The sequence below is a fragment of the Trifolium pratense genome, linkage group LG2 (genome assembly GCF_020283565.1).
Source record: "Trifolium pratense cultivar HEN17-A07 linkage group LG2, ARS_RC_1.1, whole genome shotgun sequence".
Classification (NCBI taxonomy): Eukaryota; Viridiplantae; Streptophyta; class Magnoliopsida; order Fabales; family Fabaceae; genus Trifolium; species Trifolium pratense.
Window position 1 is genome coordinate 26,301,689 of NC_060060.1, and position 16,242 is coordinate 26,317,930.

A 16,242-nucleotide genomic window follows, 5' to 3' on the forward strand; every position below is an offset into this window, starting at 1 on the left:
GAGAAGAGATCTTTGCCAAGAAGATCATTTTTCACCTTTTTGTTTCTTATCATTGTCGAAGGATTACATATAATGTTGAAAGCTTCTTTTGATGTTGGTTTGCTTAAGGGGTATTAGGTCAGGGAGAACGAAGATTCTCAGCTTCGCATTATGCACTTATAGAGTTTGCAGATGATACATTGACTATTGGTGAGAAAAGTTGGGTGAATGTTCGCGCTATTAAAGCTAATTTAATTCTTTTTGAGTTTATGTCAGGATTGTGGGTGAACTTTCATAAAAGCTTGTTGGCTGGGATTAATGTGGCGGAGTCTTGGGTGAGAGATGTTGTTTTTTCTAGTTTCATTATTGTATTTGAGGTTGCCTATTGGGAGTAATACTCATTGTTTGTCTTTTTGGAACTGTCTAGTTGGAATAGTAGAAATTTATCCATAGATGGTCGTTTGGTTTTGCTAAAATCTAACTTGTCGTCAATACCAATTTTTTTCTTTTCTTCAGGGCTCCTACAAATATAATTTATTGGGTTAAGTGGGATAAAAGTGTCGTGATAAAAGTTGCTTGGAAGATCGAAGGGTGAAGGAGTTTAATGTTTCTTTGTTGGGTAAATGATGTTGGACGATATTTGTGGATAGGACGAGGTTTTGATATAAGGTGTTGGTAATTCCATTAAATATTTCAGTATTGTTGTTATTGTTGTTGATTCTACTTTATGTTCGGGAGGTTGTGAGACTCAAGAAACTTGTAATCACTTTTTCTTTTGGGTAATATTTTGGGAGTATGGTATTTGGTCGAGACCGGATCCTCTCCAGTAAATGGAGGGTCCAATCCAATCCGAGTCTTTAAAAAATAAATATTAAAAATAATTAAAAGTTGATTTCAATGGTTTGGATCCTCACCATGAGGACATGAGGAAATCCCACCGGAGGGAATCCTTTCTCGTATTTGGTCTATGGTGATTAATATGTTAGGTGTCTCTAGTGTTTTTGCTAATTCCATTATTTCTCATGTTGCTCGGTTCGGAGGGTTTTTTGAGTTTCAGAAAGATACTCAAGATGTTATTCAGGTAGTGTGCATAGTGTGTTGTTGGATTCTTTGAAAGAAAAGAGATAATCGTTTGTTTAATAACGTGGAGCTTTCTTTTAATCAACTCTTTGATCAAGTTAATACGACGTCTTGGTGATGATTAAAATAAGAGTTTTTGTTATGACAAATTTTTATCGGCTTAATTAGTCTTTTGGTCCCTTAAAGATATTTTAGGTTTCACAATGGTCCCTTAAAGAAAAAAAAGTCATGATTGGTCCCTTAAAGACACGTATGTTTCTCAATTGGTCATTTCCGTTAATTTTTTACAAAAAAACATTAGTTTTAGTAGACTGGATTGTGGATGTCATTAAATGTAAGTGGTCCACCAAAAACCTTATTAATTTTTAAAATTTTAACCATTGGAATTTTTTGTTATATTTGGAGTTAAAATTTAACGGAAAGGACCAATATGACAAAAATATATGTCTTTAAGGGATCAATCCGGGCATTTTTTTCTTTAAGGGATCAATCCGGACCTTTTTTTCTTTAAGGGACCATTGTAAAACCTAAAATGTCTTTAAGGGACCAATAGACTAATTAAGCCAATTTTTATCTCTCTTGTATGACTCTTTGTAGGCACTTTCTTCCTTCTTTATTTTTTAAATATATTTGGCTTATTCAAAATTCATTTTGAGGAGTGCTAGCAACACATTCTTTAACAAACACTCTAACACACTTTCTTCTATTGGTCAAAATTTATATGGGTCCATAAAAATTATATGGGTCCACATTTTTTTATGGGACCCATGTGAATTTCAACCAATAAAAGAGAGTGTGTTGGAGTGTGTTTGTTAAAGAGTGTGTTGCTAGCATTATTCATTTTAGAATTAATATTAATATCTTAATTAATTATTATATATAAGAGGTGAGTGTAATTTATACCATGTTATTTGATATCGAAAACAGAAATAAAGAAAAAAAATTCAACTTGATGTAATTTATACCATGATATTATGATCTTTTAACTTGATGTAAAGTTGCTTCAATTTACATCAAACTAAATTCTCAAAGAAGAAAAGATACTACTAGCCATATGTGTTTGGTTCTGCAGTGCAGCAGATAAAATTGATTTTGACAGAATTAATTTTTAAACGATGTACGATTTGAGTAAACGACCACTCGTTGAAAAGCTTAGGGTGTCAAGACTACAAATATGAGTAATTTTTGTTTTGAGGATTAACTATCCAATTGGTTCAGTTTAACCAAATAATGGGTACTGGTACAGAAACATAGCAGAAACTTTTCTCAAACTTGTAGGTAGATGGTGTCGATCCTGTAGTAATTTTTGTCTTCTTTACACTAGATTAAAAATTATTAGCATACGACTTATATTCATAGAGATATGTTAAATTTACCACAAGTAACTCTACAAAAAATTTTCACATAAATCTTTCTTCTTTTCTTAACACTTATGGTATTTCGGTTTATATAAACCAATTTTTTTTCCATGCTAAATTTCAATTTGTAAAAACCGAAATAAGTTGGCCAAATTTTTTCAAAATACGAGGGGCAAAATGAGATTTTAGGGGTATAAAATAAACCCTGGGGTCGAGACAGAAAATGTCATAACTATAACATTTGAAACTATTTGGATTCAATGACTTAGGTGGAGGGGGAGTAATCACGATGTGAGGTGACGAATCCCAATCCATTACTCGGACTTGCATCATTCCTCTCTTTTTCATCTTAAGATATATACTTTACTCTGTGTCCAACAAAATAAGCCGGGAAATCTTTTTTTTTTTCTTTCAATGTTGGCAATGAGGATAGAACCTAGGACCTCATGCATACTACCCAAATCGCCCACCAATAGACCAAACCTAGTGGCTTTTAAGCCGGGGAAATCTTAGAAGGCCATGGATGAGAAATTTATACCCAGCTGAGAGAAAGAATATGATCTACCAAAACAAAAATGAAAGAGCATGGACTACAAAGTTGGTAGTCCCAAATCCAATCAAATAACATGGCTGGATTGAGGAAGACAAGTACCAGTAAAAAAGACGGGGAATGTTGGCTATGAGTATGGACAATAGCTAGTTGGACATGGCCAAATATTCATTAAAACATTAAATCTATCGTTTGAAATCTAAACTTATTCAAAATAACTCTTAAGAAAAAAAGCTTAATACCTGTTAATCCTCCAGAGCATTTCAATAAGTAAATTTCATAGTTATCAAGAGAACTAATAACAATGGATAAAGGATAATTCCTTCTAGCTTGATACTAACAACATTATAATGCACAAAATAAAAACCAATATGCCAAAAAAGATCAAATTATAACAAACACTTTGATGTAATTCCATTGTCTCAATTGAAAAGGCAAAACTGATAAAACCTAATACAATGAACAAAATGTCGAGTTTCAACCCTTTTAGTCAAACAAGCTGAAGCCCATGTCCTGTAAAACAAAGAAGACAATGATATATTCATTTGTCAGTACAGAGTCTTGAATTTACCAAATAACAACCAATAGAGTTAAAATTTTAGAAACTTACATCATCGGACTCTTCCTTTTCTTCAACCTTCTTTTCCTCCTTTGCTTCAGCAGCAGGTGCGGCAGCAGCTCCAGCACCTCCACCGGGTGCAGCGGAAACAGCAACTGCGCCACCACCAGATGGAACGGAAGCCAACTTTTCTCTTCCACTTGCAATAAGCTCAGCAAAATCTTTTCCCTTGACTTCGCTCAAGAGCAACTCAATATTCGAGTCCTCACCCTCAACTCCAACTATAAATAACCAAGAAAAAATAAATTCATTATAGACAATTCATCAAAATTCAATTATTTTCATTTAAGCTACATCAAATTTCAATGTCTTGCATTGGCTCACTTGTTTATAGAGAAAAAGCCCAATGGCAAAGAGAATATAACCACAGATAAATCAAAATTCACTTTTTTGTGTTAGGCTAAATCAAAATTCAATGATTGCACACTTCAGCCTCGAGTGTTTCAATATAAGAAGCACGGTAACTGACATACTGCCACGCCTGCCACGCCAACACCGATAATAACTTTAGAAAATGACATAATTGAATGTTATTATATTTGTCGGTGTCATGTTGGTATCGGAGGACACTGACTTGTATCCAACAACACAAGAACATGCCTAATCCAAGATGTGTCCGAGCTTCATAGGTTTCAATACTCGGTAATAAAAACAAATGCTCGAGTTATATTTTTTTACAAAAAAATACTATATACTATATATTGATAAAAAAATGCAAAGAGTAGAAATCCTTGCTTCACTATCAAAATTCAATTAAACCTAATTCATACAATTACACTAAATAAAAACAATTATGTTTCGATGTTTCCAATACAAACAAACAGCAGACATGAATTCTACAAACAATTATCATATTTCCAACATTCAATAATCACTAAACTAATAATCAATTCTACAAACAAAAAACAGACACGTTGTATTTGCATCCTAGAACTAAACACACAAAAAAAAAAAAAAAAAAAAAAAACTACCTAGTAAAAACACAATAAAATTCAAGAAAAAAAATAGCAACAAGAACCTGAACCAAGGATGTTTTTGATATCGGCAGCAGAAGGGGATGCGTTACCGCCCAAAACAGCAAGCAAATAAGCTGCGATGATCTTCATATCTGAAAAAGTTAAGAGAGTTACTGAGATGTATGAATAAGAATGAGGGGAAATTGAAAATGTTACAAGAGAATGAAAAACGTACTTGCTGGATTGGGATCTTGCTGCGACCGCTTGTATGCAAAATGTCTGACTGAAGTATCGAGCAGTGAATTGGGACAGTGGCGAATGAATTTATATGATTAGGGTTTTTCAGTAAGTTGGGTTGGGCCTTTGTCTATTTTGTATTTCCAGAAATACCCTTGCTTAGTGCGTCAACTTTTTATCATTTTATTATCATGATTTTTATTATTTTTTTTTCTCTTCTTAATTAAAACAACAATATTCAATTTATGAATAATGCTAGCAACACACTCTTTAACAAACATACTCCAACACACTCCAACACACTCTCTTAGCACTCCTCTTCTAAAATATATATACATTTGTATTTAAATTGTGCAGTTTATTTATAACAAAAAAATAATTGTGCAGTATTTATTTCATTAAAAAAGTCACTAGGTTTGGTCTAGTGGTAAGAGATTTGAGTAGTATAATAGAGGTTTTGAGTAGTAAACTAACATTTTATTTCATTATTTTAGCCGTTTCTCATTGTATTTTTTTTTTGTGCACAATATTGAATGAAACAATTATTATTGTAAAACAAATAAGTAATAAAATAATTTCACATAATTGTAAAAAATAAAAATATCATTGACACTACCAAAATTTAAAATAATAAAAAAAACATTTCAATTGCATTGCAAAATCAAACAAATAAATGCAAGTCGCTGTGTTGTTGTATTAGGTATAACTAGCAATGGACACTAGCGATTGCATGGAGTCAATAGTTTAGAAATTGTCTTCCGATCTCCCGTATTTCTTTTATATTCCTTGAATTTTCAATTTTGCTTTTGCAAAAAATTCGGTTTCTACCAATCGATATTCTTTTTTGCCTTGAAATTTTTTTCGGTTTCTAGAAACCGAATTTTACTCTGAATTTGTACTAGAAAAAATTCGGTTTCTGCGAACCGAATTTTTCTACAAGGGCAAATTTGGAATATTGGGGGTATAAAAAAATCACGGGGGGTCGGAAAAGAAAACATACTAGAAATTAGAAAAAAAATTAGAGAAAATGACTGTGTTTGCATTGAGTGGGAGTCGAAGAAGGCTTTTTTAAGGTGCCCAACACGCTATGTGTTGTCAAGTTAACCTGAAATGGATATAGGCTTAACTAAAGCCCAATGCCAAGCCGTAGATTACAAATGAAGATGGGTTCCACTAAGCCCTTAACCCGATACAAGATGCATTTTTATTTATTTTTTCTTCAGAAAATTTCTTTGAACGAAGGGATTTCGGGCATCAAGTGTGATTCTAGTCCTTCTTTCGCCAGCCTAAAATAAGGATTAAAATAATAAAAGGACAATATGATATGATTAAAAATAGATTAAGTTTATCTTTTTCTATTGATGCACCAAACAAAAGATTTAACACAAGATAGATTAATAAATAGTATTATAAACACAAACTATCCGGTGCACCAAACAGACCCTAAGTATTTATAAACACATATAATAAATAGTATTAATTAGAATGTAAAATAAAAAAAACATTAATACAGTATTAAATATATTTTTTTTTACAAAAATATTAATATTATATTAAAATCTGAAAATGTCAATTATTGTAAGACAAATTTTTTTTTCAAAAATGTCACTAATTTTAGCGCGACGGCCCGTCATATACTCACCAATTTTCAATTTTAGCGTTTTAGTTTCTTTCTACTTCTAGAACAATCCACCAGTATATAGCAATAGCACGGTTCTGTTTCCAGCGCATTGCAGCACGCTACTGGATGTCGTCGTCGTCGTCCCACTCTCAACTGTAAGTCTTTAGTCTTCACAATCAACCTTCTTAAATTAGGTTAGGGCATTCAATTTAGTAGTTCCAGGCTTCGATTTTAGAATTCATTCAACACAACTTATTAGAAAAGTTTTCTGGTAGCAGGTAGTTAGGGAAATTAGAGTTCAATAGAAATCAAATGTGACTAAGAAGTCTCACATTATTGGATGTTAATGTTAGTGTTTAGGAAGATGTGGTCTCGGACTTTGTTCGCAAGTTGATTTTTTTTTAGGGGAGGGAGAGATTATTTTTCTTTTTTAAATTAAGTACACTGGAAAATTATTCTTTAAAGTTATCTAAATGTGATTTTAGTAACTGCCTTTTAAAGGTGCAACACAATGATTTCCTCGAGGTCAGGTCACCCATCATAGTATGACTCGCTTATCTGACTGTGACTTGAAGTATTATATGATCATTTATCATGCTCTTCTTTCAATTATTTTAAAATATTAACTATATATATCAAAATATAGGCCTCCAAAACCCTCCCCTTCAAAACCAATTCGCAGACAAAGTCGACTCTCCAAAGTCGACTCTCCTCTAGGTCTGTTTGGAGGGGAGGGTTTTGTGGGTAGAGGAGTAGAGGAAAAAATTTAGAAATCTTTTGATAAATGAGTGTTTAGGATTAATGCATTTTTAATATTGAGAGTATTATAACAACAAAGATTGTATTATGAAGAATGGCAAACCCCCTAAACCCTCCATTCTTTCCACTTCATCCTTTCTCTCTCTCTCTCTCTTTTTTTTATAAGTAATTATCTTGTTATTTAATTTGAGTTTAACTCTTCATATTTGTCTCCTAAATTTGGCCTTCAGTCGTTTCTTAAAGATTGAATTCTTATTCTACTATCTGAATGCTTCGGGTAGTTTTCTACACATTGTTTCAGCATTTACTAAGGCTCTGTTTGGCAAAATTAAGCTATAAGCTAGCTGATAGCTGAAAAACTAACTTATAGCTAATAGCTAAAAAGCAACCCGATTGAAATTAAAGTGTTTGGTAAAATTAGCTTTTAAAATGATTGATAAATATAAAAAGACATAAAAGGACATGCATAGTGGGTAGTTTTCCTCTTTAGTGGGTAGTTTTTTATTTTATAAAACATAATAAAATTAAATTAAAGGTTAGAAATGGAAAAAACTGTAAAAAGCTATAAGCTATAAGCTCAAACGCTACTTGAAATAGCATATCAAAAAAAGCTATAAGCTAATGAGAAAAGCTTTTTACCAAACACATTTATTTTTTTCGAACAAGCTTATAAGCTAGTCCAATAAGCTATAAGCTAACTTATTGGACTTACCAAACACACCCTAAATAGATAACTTTTGTAATTTTGGAAATTAAAGGTAATACATACGGTATGATATGTTTATATCTGATACTGATTTCCTGTGCCTGATTCTTGACTGTATTTGACGAAAACATCAAGACCACACAAATGAAATTTGAAACTGTACCTTGATAAATCAGAAAGACAACTGGTGGAATCTCCTACCATGGTCGAATATGGGTGCATATACTGCATGTACTTTTGCTAATTTTTTTCCCCATAATTTTTTTACCATGGTTGCAGTTCACTTATGACTCTGTCCGAGGAGAAGGCACACCACGGAGAACTGATTGATCGAATCAGTGACTTACCATGTAATGTCATTGATGGCATCCTAGAACACTTGAACATCCAAGAACTAGTTTGTACCAGTCTTCTGTCTAGAAATTGGAGGTATGTGTGGCATACAGTCCCAAAACTTAGGTTTTGTGAGGACTTTTTCTTTAGGTTCGACGATCTCGATGACCCTGGACCTGAAATTAATAGAATTATCACTGATGTTCTTTTCCAACACAATGGGCCGATATATGAGTTTACTCTTGAAATCCCTTTGGACTCCAATTTCTTGATCTCAACTGAATACCTCAATAAGTGGATTTTGTTTTTGTCAAGGAGGGGCATTAAAAAACTTGACCTTTCAAATTATGGAACATTGTCCGATAAAATCCCATCTCATGTCTTCTCTTGTCAAGAATTGACTCACTTTTGGTTTTCCGGATTTAACTTGTCAGTTCACCCTAATTTCTGTGGCTTAAAAAGTTTGCTGGGCCTTTACTTAGCAAATAATACATATGAATTTGGTGCACTTGAGACTCTTACATATGGTTGCCCATTACTTAAGATGCTTACGGTGGAAATACTTCAAGATATCAAGTCAATTTGTCTCGAGAAAGCAAAGAATCTGACTGATCTCCGAATCATGGTTAATCACGAGAGCGTATCTGGTTTGATCAAAAGTTTGCCAAAAATTCAGAGGCTCACTCTAGTTACATATGTTTTCGACAAGGTTAGGAAACAACATATCTAATATCAGTCTATTTATTATGGTTCTGTTGGATAATATTCTGACCTGTATGTTTGCTTGGTAAATTTGATTTGAAATAGAGAAGAGCATAATGTTCTATCGACATATCCACTTGTTCTCTCTACTTACACAACTCTGCATGGCATCATTTTTTCACAATAGATGTAACCAAACTTTGTTACAAAAATAAAACCCAAGTTAATAACAGCATAATACATAGTATAATGTTATCATTCCAATCTCAATATGATTGTTTCTAAAATCACTTTTATCTAGCCTGCCCTCGCAGTTTAATCTTTTAAACTTAACTGTTATTGTATGTTGATGGTTGAATCCATTGTTCCCAATACAAATATATCTAATAGCTTTGTTGTTTATATGTGTAGACGTTCTATGCAGATATCATTCCTCCTTCTCAACTAATAAGCTTAAAGTATCTGAAATTAGAAGGTGTGAATTTGGCTGAACGAGGAGAGCTTTTGTATATTGTCAGTGTACTCAAAAGTGCTTCTAACCTGGTGGAATTTGTTATAGAGGTGACTATGAATACCCTATGCTTTCTTATCTTGTCTTTTTATTGTCACATTTTGACTCATTTATTTTTTACAATTTAGAGTTACAGCGATAATTGTGAACTAGAGCCATACCAACTGGAGGGGTTAGAATGCAATAGTTGTTGCTTTAGTCAACTTCAGACAGTGAAAATCAAAGTTGGATCCGACAACTTCAAACATGCAATGAGTTTGATGCGGTTCATACTTGCAAATTCCTCATCATTAAAGACTCTTGCTTTTAAAGTTCATTTTGGTAAGGACTTGGATCCAGTTGTGCTGTTAAGCATTTCACGAGATTTGTTATTGATGGAACGAGCATCACAAAGAGCACGCATTGAATTTACTTACAGAGAATAGATGTTCAATTGTGAAATGTATTTGTTTTAAGCTTTCAACACCACAATTTCCAACATCTGTAAATACATGTGCTGAGCATGTTTTTTGTGATCTTTTCGCAATTTAAAAAACCCAGCTTGTCCAAACACACTAGAGAAGGGTCATTTTCGTCATATCTTTAAAGTCCTATGGCTCGGAGCTCCTATCCTACTGAGTCATCCACTTCTATTGCTTCTTAATTCTTATATCTCATATCTATCATGTGTAATGGGAAATTTCACATGAGATTAATTAGGATTTTAGGCTAGGTGTAGTAGGTTACACATGAACTCTCTTTTGTTCTGGAGACAATTTGAATATTTTGTAGATTATACTTGATTTTAATGATTCATGTCCTTAATTCTATGTTCAGTAGTTTTCTTACTTGATTTTAATGATTCATGTCCTTGATTTACAATTATCAGCTTTTATTTATGATAAATTATTGTTTGCAATTTTTCTCTTTAACCTTTTAATAATTGTTAGCATGTCGGTATGATATGATCTGTCCCTCATATATTACTTGAAATTGATTTTGTGTAAAGTGCGTTCATATACCTTTAGAAAGAAAAAAAAAAGCCATGAATTATGATCTGTTTATGTAGGAATAGCGTGTACAAGTACACCTTTATTTTGTTCTAATGATCTACCTCATTTTAGTACATCTTTGTAGAAGAATACTAGGAATCAAAGTTTGGCAAATCTAGCTTTGAGTAAAACATAAGTGATTGAAGTTGAACACACCCAATTGATGTTCCATCACTAGAGGACACTTTCCCCAAGTTGGGTCCATCGTTATTGTGCAAAGGTAGCAAAGTAACTTATAATCAACTATTCATGATAATGTTTTTTTTTTGGTTTTTTTAATCAACCACAAATAAGAAAGTGTCATTAAATATTCAATGCTTCTTCATTTGTTTTTGTAATACAATGAAACTCTCAAGGATGTATAGTTTTCAAAGAAATCAAATGATGAAGTTTCAAAGGAAAACAAGAGTTACCTCTTCAGTGACACTTGGTAATAATGTTCAAGAAAAGGTGATATTTGAGTGTGGCTCTTTGTCATGTATTGTTAAGAAATTATTTTTTAAGTTGAAGAATTGTTGGAAACAATCTCTTGGGTGGAAAAGGAGCACTCCACAGTATAGCTATGATCTTCAAAGCTATTGTCTTAACTTTGATGATGGCTCTTCAAATGAACGTATGGTTCCATTTCATGTTTGTTGATGATCTTTTTGCTTAATCTTAATTTTTCTTTTTGTGAATTATGATTAAGTTGATCTATTGTTTGTTGTTGTTCTGTAGTCATATGATAAAATAGTATACAAAGTGTATAATTGTAAATTGACTTCAGATCTTTGTTATCCAATAATTTTTGCTTAGTGACAGGAGTTTGGTTCAAACTTGGAAATAATGTTTATTATGTTACTTTCAATTTCAACATTATTTTGGTTTCTGGCAATATGAAAATTATGAAATTGTTTTTAATGTCTCATACGGTTTTTTGCAAATCTTTCTAGCAACATTTTTTTAATGGCAAATTATTAGTTTTTTTTACACCTTATCAGAATTTCAATCCTGAACCTCTAACACTTTCAATCCTTGTAATAGCGCCCGAGCCCCTTTTCTAGGTATTTAGTAGGCAATCTCGGCTGTCACCTCACGATCTTCTCCACCCCCTCTCTAGTGGAGTTTTTGTCTTCCGGTTCTCAAAGCACTTTCGATGCCAGTTCGATCAATTGCAATTGTATATCAATCACCAAGCTTATTGTGTATCAATGTTACATTGAGCATTTGACATTGTATTAAAATAATACATCTAGTATCAATTTGAATATAGTTTAATTTTTCTGTTAGTTTTGCGATTTTGATTGTATTATCTTGTAATTCTCATAATCTTGCATTATCTCATACAATTGTTCCAACTCGTAAAACTCGCAAAATATTTTTAAAAAAAGTCTTTCGCTACCTAATCATCATGCTTAGTAGTGCATCAACAATCTGATGAACAGGCCCTCCAGGTGAAGACCAATGCGGGTTGAAGCAATACATTCTTTGTGTTGCCGATACCATAAGTTTCATTTTGGAAAGGACTCCATAAATAGGGGTTCCACAAAAGCAATTTAACAATTAGGATTAACATAGTTGGGTTTTCGTTTGTTAATGTTTTTTGTAACTGGTTGAATTCGTTACTTAAGTAGTGAATTACTCTGATGCTGGTAATCCTTGTTATATTTGTTGTGATCGTTCTAAATGTTGTTTTATTATTTCAACATAAATGGAACAACTTGGTCCATCATGTCCTATAGGAAAGGGCGCCACGACGTCAGTACAACGACAAAAAGAGAAAGCACTGTAAGCGATGTGCAGCAAATTTGCAATGTTGAAAATTATGCACTGCAGTTTCGAAGGAGGGATGATGGAGGGGTTATGAAGTAGTCTCCATTTGTAATAGTTTTTTTTTTTTTATGTTTAATAATTATGTTTTTTTTGTTTCTTTGGATAATTACATATATTTTGTAATGACATCTTTTGGATAAAATGTTCGCCGAGAATTAAAGTCCAACAAAAGGACAGGTTCTGGTTGCAGGTTTCTGCTTCTGGTTATATATCACAGAGTCATCCGCTACTTAAATAGTGGACTAGTTTTTGTAGGGAGTTAGATCGTCCATTACTCAAGTCGCGGAGTGTTTGCGTAGGGTTCCGTTACTTCAGTAGCAGATGACTCTGAGACACAAACTCAAAAACACAAAAGCAGGTTGTGAGACTGCTAATTAAATAAACTAAATAGCCTCTTGTGATTTTTTGTCCCTGAATCACGGAATGAAAAAACCTAAACTAATTAAGCAATGTTTCAAATTGTGAGACCTCACCACCTGAAAGCCTCTATTTATAGTCATTTGGCCGCACAGGTGGCCAATTAAAATTGACGACTTAACATGTCTTTGACTAATGTAGGGGAATTGATGACCAACTATTCAGCTACCTTTAATTTATGAGATCGAAATGAAATATAAAATTAACTTAAAGGGACTAAAGTGTAATTTAAAAAGTGCAATGATCTATAAAAAAACCCACCATTTTTCAATTTTCAGGAAAAATTAAGTCGTCGCTCACTGTGGCCTGTAAAAGTTTGTGTTTCTTTCCAGTTTACTCTACTCCACTCCAGCATTAGCATAGCAAAGGTCACAAGAACGCATTGCAGCAACGCCACTGGATGTCGTCATTGTTGTCTCACTCTTAACTGTAAGTATAGCAATTAGTTAGGGCATTCAATTTGGTATACTTTTAGTGGTTGATTAGATTTTAGAATTCATCCATTCAATACAACTTATTAGAAATTGTTATTAGTGTTGATAGATACAATAGAACCCTCTCTTTAGCGATTCAATGAAAAGGGTTTTCCATTATGTAACTAATAACTAACTACTGTGTGTGTTGGCGGCAGTAGTTAGTTAGGGCAGTGTGTGTGAGATTCAGGTAGTAGAAATTAAGGGCCTGTTTGTTTAAGCTTTAAAAAAAAGTGATTTTTTATGAAAAAAATCTCGAGATTTTTTTGTAGAGATTTTGAAGAAAATCTAAAGCTATTTTCAGTTTGTTTACAATCATAAAAATCTATTTTTTTAGAAAATGATTTAAATAAAAATAGATTTTGAAGAAAGCTATCGAAAATAGCTTTCCATTTTGAAGAAAAAAAATGATTTTTTTCACTAAAATGATTTTTGAAAAAATCTGAAACAAACACAAGTAAAATAAAAAGTGATTTTTTTGCTGAAAAATCTGAAACAAACAGGGCCAAAATTATGGGAAAAGAATCGATTTCAAAATAAAAATAAAATGTGAGTAAGAAGTCTCACATTATTGAAAGGAAATATCAGTGTTCAAGAAGATGTCGTCTTAGGCTCCTCTCTGGGTCTGTTTGGAGGGGAGGGGTTGAGTTGAGAGAGCTTTGTGGGGAGAGTAGAGGAAATAGTAATACTGCATCATATGTTTATATCTGATACTGATTTCCTGCAGCTGATTCTTGTCTGTATGTGATCTTAATTGTTCAAAAACTTTATGCAAAAGAAAAAAGGAGAAATATGTGAAACGTTAAGACCATGTAGAAATATGTGAAATACTGAAATTTGAAACTGTACCTTGGTAAATCGGAAGCTAACTAAGGGAACTTCTTCCATGGTTGAATATATATGGGTGCATATACCTGATGTACTATTACTATTTTTACTCCTAATATTTTTTACTAGTTTTGCTTGAATTTGCAGTTCACTTATGACCCTGTCCAACAAGAAGGCCAACTGCGCTGATCACATTGATCGAATCAGTAACTTACCAGGTAATGTCATTGATGGCATCCTAAAACATTTGAACATCCAAGAACTAGTTTGTACCAGTCTTCTGTCTAGAAAGTGGAGGTACGTGTGGAATACAGTCCCAGAACTTGGGTTTTGTGAGGAATTTTTCTGTAGGTTTGAGGATATCGATGACCCTAGCCCTGAGATTTGTAGAATTATCACCGAAGTTCTTTTCCAACATAATGGGCCGATATATAGTTTTACTCTTGACATCCCGTCGTTATCCAATATCTTGATCACAGCTGAATACTTCAATAAGTTGATTCTGTTTTTGTCAAGGAGAGGCATTAAGGATCTCGCGATTTTCAATTATGGACTATTTTCCAATAAAATGCCATCTCATGTCTTCTTTTGTCAAGAATTGACTCACTTTTGGTTTGCTGGATTTAACGTGTCAGTTCCACCCAATTTCTGTGGCTTAAAAAGTTTGCTTGTCCTTCACTTACAAAATAATACATATGAGTTTGGTGCACTTGAGACTCTTATTTCCGGCTGCCCATTACTTAAAAAGCTTCGCGTAGAATTATTTGGAGATATGAAGTCAATTTCTCTCAAGAAAGCAAAGAATCTGATTGATCTTCGACTCACGGTTAATCAAGAAAACGTATCTGGTTTGATCATAAGTTTACCTAATATTCAGAGGCTCACTCTAGACTCAGATTGCGACAAGGTTAGGAAAGAATATCACATCACCAATATCAGTCTATTTATTATGGTTCTTTTGGATAATATTCTGACCCGTATGTTTGTTTGGTAGATTTGATCTGAAAAAGAAAGAGCATAATACTCTACTGACATGTATACTTGTTCTCTCTAGTTACATGGCATGATTTTTTCACAATGGGTGTAACCAAGCTTTTTTTTTTTGTTTTTCACCACCAGTTTAATCTGGTTCGGGGGTCAGTTCTGGCATCAAGTGGTTCCAGCCCACTCCCAATCGCAGTTGCAGGGGATCGAACCGCGGTCCTCCCTACCAAGTTCAGCGCCAATCACCACTGAACCAACTAACGATTGGTTGGTGTAACCAAGCTTTGTTGCAAAACTAAAACCCAAGTTCAATAATACATAGTATAATGTTACTTTGAATATCCCAAACTCAATTTCATTGTTTCTAAAATCATTTCTATCTATCCCGCCCTTGCAGTTTGATGTTTTAAACCTATCTAATATTGTATATTTGAAAGAAAAGCAATGTTCCATTTCTTTGATGGTTGAATCCAATGTTTCTAATACTTACATTGAAAGTTGTGTTATCTCCACTTGAAATATTGTGCAAATATATCTCATAGCTTTGTTGTTTATGTGTAGATGCTCTATGCAGATATCATTTCTCCTTCACATCTGATAAGCTTAAAGTATCTGAAATTACGTTTTGTGAATTTAGATGAAAGAGGAGAGCTTTTGTATATTGTCAGTGTACTCAAAAGTGCCTCTAACCTGGTGGAACTTGTTATAGAGGTGACTATGAATACCCTATGCTTTCTTATCTTGTCTTGTTATTGTCACATTTTGACTTGTTTGTTTTTTGTAATTTAGATCAACGACATTAACGGTGAACAAGAGCCTGACCAATTGGAGGAGTTAGAATGCAAAAGTTGTTGCTTTAGTCAACTTCAGACGGTGAATATCAGAGTTGGAACTACCAACTTTAAACATGCAATGAGTTTGATACGGTTAATACTTGCAAATTCCTCATCATTAAAGACTCTTGCTTTTAGAGTTGATTTTGGTCATGAGAAATTGGATCCTGCCGTCCTGTTGAGCATTTCACGAAAGTTGTTACTGATGGAAAGAGCTTCACAAAGAGCACGCATTGAATTTAGTCACAGAGAATAGATGTTCAATTGTGAAATGTACTTGTTTTAAGCTTTCAACACCACAATTTCCAACAACTGTAAATACATTCTAAGCATGTTTTTCTGATCTTTTTGCAATTTTTAAAAGCCTAGCTTGCGCTAACACTAAAGCTTGGATAGAATACCTTCAGCTCATCCCACTGAATCATCTACTTCCATTTCTTGCTATCATGTGTA

The 16,242-nt window shown here is 33.3% G+C and overlaps 3 protein-coding genes across 3 annotated transcripts; 2 read left to right on the forward strand and 1 right to left on the reverse strand.

Annotated features, from left to right (window-relative positions):
• Window positions 1-3,206: 3,206 nt before the first annotated feature.
• LOC123911618 (60S acidic ribosomal protein P2-2-like) lies at window positions 3,207-4,908 on the reverse strand. The gene is made up of 4 exons (XM_045963073.1): window positions 4,778-4,908; window positions 4,605-4,694; window positions 3,578-3,807; window positions 3,207-3,480 (listed from the first exon to the last, which is right to left on the reverse strand). Exons 2-4 carry the CDS (start codon window positions 4,690-4,692, stop codon window positions 3,454-3,456), a joined length of 345 nt encoding a protein of 114 aa, XP_045819029.1. The 5' UTR covers window positions 4,693-4,694; window positions 4,778-4,908; the 3' UTR covers window positions 3,207-3,453.
• A 1,451-nt stretch (window positions 4,909-6,359) lies between these two features.
• LOC123911619 (F-box/FBD/LRR-repeat protein At1g13570-like) lies at window positions 6,360-10,220 on the forward strand. Its single transcript, XM_045963074.1, has 4 exons — window positions 6,360-6,555; window positions 8,145-8,907; window positions 9,312-9,461; window positions 9,540-10,220. The coding sequence occupies exons 1-4, from the start codon at window positions 6,527-6,529 to the stop codon at window positions 9,834-9,836; spliced, it is 1,239 nt and encodes a 412-aa protein (XP_045819030.1). The 5' UTR covers window positions 6,360-6,526; the 3' UTR covers window positions 9,837-10,220.
• A 2,700-nt stretch (window positions 10,221-12,920) lies between these two features.
• LOC123911620 (F-box/FBD/LRR-repeat protein At1g13570-like) lies at window positions 12,921-16,226 on the forward strand. The gene is made up of 4 exons (XM_045963075.1): window positions 12,921-13,100; window positions 14,120-14,879; window positions 15,518-15,667; window positions 15,746-16,226. Exons 2-4 carry the CDS (start codon window positions 14,127-14,129, stop codon window positions 16,043-16,045), a joined length of 1,203 nt encoding a protein of 400 aa, XP_045819031.1. The 5' UTR covers window positions 12,921-13,100; window positions 14,120-14,126; the 3' UTR covers window positions 16,046-16,226.
• Window positions 16,227-16,242: the final 16 nt, after the last annotated feature.